Here is an 8,452-nt window from a genome sequence, read left to right as displayed (position 1 = left end):
TGGAAAATACACTACATTATGAACAACATAAATTCAAAAAAGTCGCCGCCACAAAATGGTCGACTATGTATTTTTGTATTGGAATCAACTGAAATGATTAGACTAATTGAATACAGTACGTCATCAAAATATTCCGAAGAAAGATAGGTAAGAAATAAAAATTAAAAAAAGTTCAATGGTTTTATTGAAGAGAAGTATACTAATGATACAGATAATTTACTAAAAACTAGAAAATATAATAAGTGAAAAAAAACTTTTTAAGTTAAACGGTTTAATGTACTAAAAGCTAGAAAATAATTAGGCAAGTAGAAGTTAGTAGTTATCACATCCGTTCCTTCATTAATCTAGGGCAATGATGAAACTTAATCGTGGGGTATATGATGAAACAACTAACTGTGGATTTTCCGGAAGATTATGGATAAAAATATCGTTTTAGGACGAAAAGTGAAAATTGTCAAAAAGTAAAATGGGACAACTATGCGTAGAACGTCAGTGTCTTATTGAAGATAATGACAAAGAATAAATATTTTTCTTTATACTCAAAGTACAACTTGATGAAAAGACGGGATAATCAAAAAGGGTCGAAAAGACGGTACTGTCCCGTTTAAAACGGTACGTTTTAACACCCTAGTCACAGATCACTGTGTCACTGCTCTTTCATTGGAAATTGGAATTCGAATTCCGACCAGTACGATACCCATGTCCAACGATCGTAACAGGGTAATATTTTCGTGAGTCAAATGTTAGGAATTTAACTCAGTATTCTAATGAAATTAAACATAAATGGAAGGTTCAATTCAAATTTTTGAATAGTGTTTTTTTTTAATTTTTCGTAAATATTTTCTCAATCTCAACAAATAGGTTGATTATAATATGTTAATCAGACGACTAGCTTCCGAGCTGTAAAAAAAGCAGTTGATTGTGGATACGTAAAAACAATCAAGAAGTCACAACTAAAATAAGTCATATGATGATGAATATTGTAATTTTGGGTAGTTGTCACTTTATGTACAAAGTTTTAAAAAACCAAATCTGGACAGCGGTCAGTTAATTTGGCATAGAATTGCTCAATATAGTCATAAGCCTTTAAAAAGATGTAATCCAGAAATGAAACAGACGATTTTAAACCACTCTGGAAAATACAGTCGTAGAAGCGCCATGTACTGTCCACAAAATAGGTACAATTCACCTGCCACGTTTTGACAAATTGAATAATTCCAGCAGATAATCGTATTGACTGCTATCAATATACTGCGAATGGAAATGTTTGGTGCATTCGAGCTGAATGATGGTCCTCTTCAACCGTGGTGTTTACTATTCGTGGATTCTGCTATGCGATAAACATTGTTCATCAACTTGATTCGTCAAATATGTTTTTTTCAGTCTGCTATATTAAAGCGACGAGCAACATAGCTCAAATAAATATAACGCAACTGTGTCAGGAACCTTCTCGGAATGATTTAAAGTCTTGTGAAGATTGTTGAGTCTTCATCAATACTTGATGTTTCAAACATCAAGGTTAAATAACAGCTAAAATTTCAATGGATAAATGAAAGGGCATATGATCCCTAGAATACTCGTTTGAATGACGATTGTACTTCATTTTAGTCATGTGACACAAACTTTCGACAACAATTCCACTCTCTTCCGACGGCAGATCGATAAAATACTACACGGAATTGAAGATGAAACAGGTAAACATCGACATCCTGGCAAATAGATGTGTTTTCGATACGTGAAACATGTAATTGAATCCTTGTGGTGTGGTCACGATTCGGTGAACTGGAGGAAGGCTCAACCCAGTCCAAATGGCCAGCACATGTGCTCAGAATAATGGCTTATTCCAGCGTTCACCTAATAATGTGTGCATGCATACGGGGTATAAGTCTCATCCCACCGAGTAACAGTAACACAGCAGAATAGCGAATAGAAGGTGGGTGTTGCGCGCGCGAGTTTTTGGAGTAGGGGTTCCAAACCCAGCCAGCCATCTCTGGGGTTTCACTATCACACTACACTGCACTGCAAGGGGGCAGTAGAAACTCCACCGATCCGAGGGGCAGCACCGTATAGTTCCCCTTTTCATCGCATTCATAACATCCACACACCCAATGTTCGCGCTGCTTGCGTGTGTATACGGATACAGCCGAGTATCTCTGGCTTCTCATATAGCTTCTCAATAGCAGAATTCTTCTACAGTTGAAATATATACGCTACAAATAGAAATTATACACATTTTTGTTGCAAAAGGTTAGAGAAAGGAGAAAATTATCTGTTTCATATGTATTCATATTATTTTCCTTCGTATAATGTTGAACAGCAGGAGGAAAACTTATATACAGAAAGAGATCAGTGCGAACAAAGAGCACAAAATACATAACCAAGGCAGCAGTGAGCATGATACTTTTACTTTGTGTACCAGCAACAATCAGTTGGTACACACACACATCAATACACACTGCGCCTTTCTTACAAACTACGCCGTCTTTTCAAGCGCGAGCAATACTCACACTGTCAGCGCTGCGACAGTGTATTGGTGTTTCTTTACACGCCTCGCGGTCGTGTGTAGTAGTGACAGAACGATGCGCATGCCATTGGAAATAAAAATCGTAAAAAAGATCAACGCCCCTTTTTTACGTTGATTGGTGTTCTCTTAGCTAATCAGAAACGACCAGCAAACGCGCCTTGCTCTTTGTAACGAGAGGGATTATGTATTGAAAATCAAATAAGATATCAGTAGCTTTACAAAATCCATACGCGATAGATGATACACGCTGCTGCTGAGAGGTGTCAAAATAAATATGCGCTATTAGAGCTTTCGCGCGAGGAATACGGAGTTTTTTTTCTCAGTAGTTTGTACAACTGTTGCCAGTGAAAACGAAGACGCGTTTGTGGGTGCGTTATACTCTCGAGATCGTTTGTTCTTTTCCGTGAGTGATTTTGAAACGCAGCGTCCGTCGCATTTGGGAGTGATGAATTTACGCCGTCGTGGTTCGCAGTGTCACATCAAGATAGCGCGCGCGTTTGACCGCAATTGTGGCCCGTTCCGGTTGCAATAAAGTTGCAATCAATGCAAACTTCTTAGGGAGTGGTGTTTCGAAGTGTTTCGTAAATATTGTAGTTATCAAAGTTGGGAAACAAAACGAGAAACAAATGTATAGTGTTCAGAGCGTGCAGCAGTGACAAAAGTGACCATTTAATTTGGATTAACATTACATTTGAACCCCGCCCCGACTAGCGCGAGGAGATACTGAAGGTTGAAGGGGCCAGTGGCATCGCGCGAAAATATGGAGCGTTCTGTTCAGTGCTGTGTTTAAGGTTACTTTGAATCGAATCTGTGCCGTGCAGCTTATTACAGTGAAGAAAGTAGTGCCACACCATTGGTCCAAAATTGCACCAAATACAAACAATCTGGCGGTGGTTAGACAACCATCAATGGCCGTTGGGCCACCGACGGGAGGATCCGGAAATCCTCCGCAAGCACCAGTCCAACCACATCCGATTCTAGCGCCGAGTCCGCTGTTTGCCTTACCGACACTGAACTTTACCGCATCCCAGGTCGCGACCGTTTGCGAGACGCTGGAGGAATCCGGTGACATCGAGCGGCTGGCTCGGTTCCTATGGAGTCTGCCGGTGGCTCATCCGAACGTTTCGGAGCTGGACCGCTCCGAAGCCGTGCTGCGGGCTCGAGCCATAGTTGCGTATCACACGGGACACTTCAGGTGGGTTTTTGGCGTTCTTCAAAACTGGTTAAAGTGTCTTCAAAAGTTTGTGCGGTTACGCGTGAAAGTTGAGTGCCATCTGTTTCTGGGAAACGTTCAAATACGGTGGAAGCTGTTTACAAAATTTTGAATACTTCTTCAGTGAATTCCATTGGGGGTCTTCGTTGCCAAATGGTTGCTCATCAAGCGAACGGCATTGTTGTTTGAAGCCTGTATAGTCGAAAAAACAATCGATCAATCGATTCTAATAGTTACATTCCCGATTTAGTCATTTCTAATCAGTTGTTATATATGTGTACTGCATTGAGAATTTGAGAAACTGTTATGATGTACGCTCATATTTCAACAGTATTATAACGTGACCAAAACACGACCATGAAGATCAATACAACACTGCTTGAAGTAATTGTGCAACTCTGAAAGAAGGATCTCCGAAACATGTATTTTGATGGAATTAACCATTTTTAAGAGGATGGAAAATGTTGACTATGCATTTTATTCTTGATGTGCGGAATAAAATGAAGTCATTGAAGGCTGAATCAGGACTATATTGCGTATTATACATCAATTTGATATTTTTGGCATATACGATATTTTTTATTTGAAGCGAAATGTGAGAGCTCGAGTTGCCATGATCTTTATGACGGTTAAACATCCGTACAATATTGAATAGATTGAATGTAATTGCAGGAATTGCTCAATCAAAGATACATATAGATTTATAAATTTGATGTTTTCGCGTTGACAGCATTGAGCTTAGTGTGCATTTGTTGTGAAACGAGAATCAATTTTCTGTATCAAATATGTATTCTATTTAACACCAGAACTACCGACAGTTTTTATGCACCTTTTTCTACCAAACCGATTATTTTGACCAGTGTGATATTGATTGTTGTTTCTTATTTTATTTGATAGTGTGATATGATTCTTGTGAACAAATGATACAACCTGTTATTTTGAGCTTGGTTGGTAGTTCTAGTGTTAATGGAATAACACATTGTCTGTCAAGCGTGAAAAAATATTGCACGATAATTGGGTCGGCTTATATTATGATTTTAGAAAATTCATAGAAATATGGTTGGGTAAGGGTTAGGACTACAAGTTTTAAGTTTTGAAATAACATTAAACAATAATTTTCATTCAAATTGTGCCAATTTGAAACTGCCATCGGGTTTGCTAGTTTGATAGAGAGTTTGAATTGCTTTATAATGCTTTATAATCAAAGATATTGTCACTATACTTCCGTCATAGCAAATTGTAATAAGTTATCGCTTACCTCAAAACTTTGTGAGGTGACCCTTATAATGTAGCTAAAAGTCAAATTTGGGATCATTAGGTTTCAAACGCTGTAGGAATAATGAATTAGCTTCGAGAGTTTGAGAAAAAAACAAACTGCTTCTTAGGTAGGAAATAAAAAGAAAGATATATAAGAGAAAGATTAGTTAAAAACCTTGTTCATTCTTTTATTTTTATCATTGCTTTGCATTTTATATTTTAGAAAACGCTAGCACTGTCCATTTAAGTTATGTCAGGAGGTAATGATCTGTGTACCTAATAGACTTATCATCAATATGTGCTAACTTCTTCTTACATACATTTGTTGGGTTATGTTCGTGGATTTTGTGGTTCTGTTATGATATAATACAGGGTGTAAACAAGTTTGACCCGGTCTACCCATAATTGGTTACTTCCCAGCGTTTCTATTACAAAAACAGCTCATTTTGAGGATATTTGTATTCAATTCGTTGTTTTCCAAGTATTTATCATCTGATCATCGAATGTGAATGCAATATTCCTTTTCTGGTGAAATTAAAGTAGAATTTTTAATTCACTTTGGTTTGTACCAAACCATTCGTGTCAATTTACCGTATGTAAACATCGCTGAACATTGTTATTATAGTAGTACCCCGATTATCCACGAAATAGTATGGTAAGGTCCCTTCGGATAACAAAAATCGCGGATAACGCAATAAAGTAGGGGGGCGTTGCTGATTAATGGTCAGCTGCATCCCAATTGGAAGTATCCCGTGTCTGGCACACGTACAGAGCATCGAAGACTGCGACATACCAATTATGAGAACACTTGTATTACTAACCTCGAGTCAACCGCGAGTAATCGGTTACATATTACTAACATAGTCTAAGCAAATATTGTCAAAATATTGAACTCCCGGCCCCGTTAGGCTGACGCCATATGAGCCTTAATAAAATATATATTTTGGAAAAAAAAAACGCAATAAAGGACTAGAAATGAGGTGAAATTGGGAAAAAAGATATTTCAGCATGAAAACTATGTTTTATCAATACAGAAATCATTAACCCTTTCAATACGGCAGAGTGCTCCGCCGGAGTGCTACCGCTGTACGGAGCACTGCGCCGAAAAGTATGCATATCGCGCTGGTGTGATCTATGTGCAGTATCACTCTCATGTCGTCTAAAGACGACGCTCGTACACACAGTTCATCGCACGAATGTCGTCTATAGACGACGCTCGTAGCGAAAGGGTTAAAATATCCGTCTGTAAGGTCGTGCATACCAGCGGTCAAATAATGTGAAAGCCATGCAAGAGTCTACCACTCACTGACAAATTTCGGAAAGGTTTATATAATTAGTATGAAACTAGCATCAGCGGATAATCGGGATTCTACTGTAAATCGTTTGGAAGCATGGATGCGTTTTCTCATGCCCAAAACATCAATCAAAATATGACGAACGGATTTTTGAAAAAATATCAATTCACAGACTAGCTCTCCTCTCAAACTTCAATGACAATTTCCTGGCATCATTCCTTTTATTTTGTTGATGTTATCATCAGTTGAAAAGGTGGATGGTCGTCCTTGACGTGGCAAATCGTTCATCTCGGCCATCTTTGAATGCCTTATATCATTCATACACCCGTGTTTTCGACATAGTTGAGTCACCAAATTTATTCTGAAACATTTCCAACATTTCAGCACAAGAAATATTGTTTGCAGCATAAAATTTCACACAATGTATTATCCAAAAAATTAACTTGTTCTCACCGCTGCACCTACCACGGCGGGATCAAATAACTTCTTTTAAAATTTTGTCAGAATTGCTTCATAAATAACATTACCGCATCGTTATTTGCTTTTACTCCACTTCTTAAAATATACATCAGTTTATTTTTTAATATTTACTCCTTACCAAATTTTGCTGAACAATATATTTTTCGCAATATTTAGTAACATATATAACATTTTAAAAATGGATAATTTGACCCGCTGTGGTATACATAACATATCTGTAGGTTTAGTGTTAATGACGCTATGAACAAACTAAATGACAGATCGCGCTCAAAATTGAAATTAAGATCACTGACAGTAGTACCAACCTAGGTCATGCGGAGTCAATCAAATTCACATTTTGCTTGAAAAAAACGTATCGTCGAACGTGTTAAAAAGAACAAACGTTTTCATGACTCGGGATTTGTTCATTAGGTTTCTGCTACATGTAGCTGAGAGACTTTTTCAGAAAAATTTTAATCGAAATATTTGAATTCTTTGCCAGTTTTAATAGTTATACACTTATAGGTTACACCATGATTTAAAGCATTTTTTTCAATCGTTAATACAGCACAAATTAAAGACGGAAAAACTTTAAAAAATGAGAAAACCAAAGCACGACAGCCGAAATATGATGCATTGATCTTGATCCGATCCTGAAAACGCCTCTTGAATGAACTCGAATGAAAAAAAGTTGCAATTTGTGTAATTTGTATTTTGAGTTGCTTTCATGAAGGAAAAAAGTTGAAATAATATCATTATATGCGTTCAGAATCATAAAAACCTAACATTTGGCGAGAAATAAATTTGAATTGAAATTATGTTTAGAGAAGTTTAGATCTCAATTTCAGTATTAATTTCAGCAACTCCCAAAATGTCAGTTGGCTCCTTATGATTTTGAACGCCAGCATTAATTGGTGAAAAAATATGGTTCGTTCTTTTTTATTATTTCAACTAGCTGACCCGCCGAACATCATCCCGCTCAAATTTTTTATTGTTATGATTTTGATATGAACATAAACGTTATCTTACCGAGCGAACTTTCGTGGGTTCAATCGCAGAACTCTCCATTGATTGATCTTTACAATTTCCATTTACTATAAATTCCCTATCACTTCTACCAAAACTCGCCATTATAATATAACATTATTTTCAGACACAATTTACGCTCAAGATTCTTGATTCATTTCCAAATAACATCTTTCTCCGTTACATGGAATACATGTTTGATACGGATAAGTGAATTTCCATCTATTATTTTTATTTTCCACCTTTTTCCACCATTTTCCAGAATCATTTTCGCATCACACTAACAGAACACGAAGTTTAATTCCGCAAACGCGAAATCTAATTATTGACAACAATGTCATTGTGGAACAATTTTTTTTCAATTTTTCGAATTTCCCGACCTTCCTTCAGAGTTTTACTAAAATTTTCCGATTTCTCTCTCCACTTTATTGATCTATGGGCAGAGACGAATACAACAAAATAAAGACGGCTCAAATCTGGCCATTCCTTCTTCGGGTTTTGCACTTAGCAACACATTTGACTTTCCATTTTTATTTATATAGACTATGTTTGCATTTAACCCTTTGCTAGTGTGTCTGTTCTCAGCCACCACAGCGAGCAATCATACCAAATACTTCTGTATGTAGTGTATTATTAAAAGAAAGGTAAAAGTTTTTTTCCGCTCCTGATTATTGGATC

At 37.0% G+C, this 8,452-nt stretch overlaps 1 protein-coding gene across 1 annotated transcript in view; it reads left to right on the top strand.

Moving 5' to 3' along the window:
• Positions 1 to 2,714: 2,714 nt before the first annotated feature.
• The window catches only part of LOC129776060 (homeobox protein SIX6), a 120,114-nt gene continuing 114,376 nt past the window's right edge, over positions 2,715 to 8,452 (top strand). The window contains exon 1 of the mRNA XM_055781443.1: positions 2,715 to 3,719. Coding sequence (XP_055637418.1) covers positions 3,433 to 3,719 — 287 coding nt within the window. The 5' untranslated portion in view covers positions 2,715 to 3,432. The remainder of the gene's footprint in view (positions 3,720 to 8,452) is intronic.

This window comes from Toxorhynchites rutilus, chromosome 3 (assembly GCF_029784135.1).
Source record: "Toxorhynchites rutilus septentrionalis strain SRP chromosome 3, ASM2978413v1, whole genome shotgun sequence".
In the NCBI taxonomy this organism is placed as follows: Eukaryota; Metazoa; Arthropoda; class Insecta; order Diptera; family Culicidae; genus Toxorhynchites; species Toxorhynchites rutilus.
This window is presented reverse-complemented; position numbering and strand designations above follow the sequence as displayed.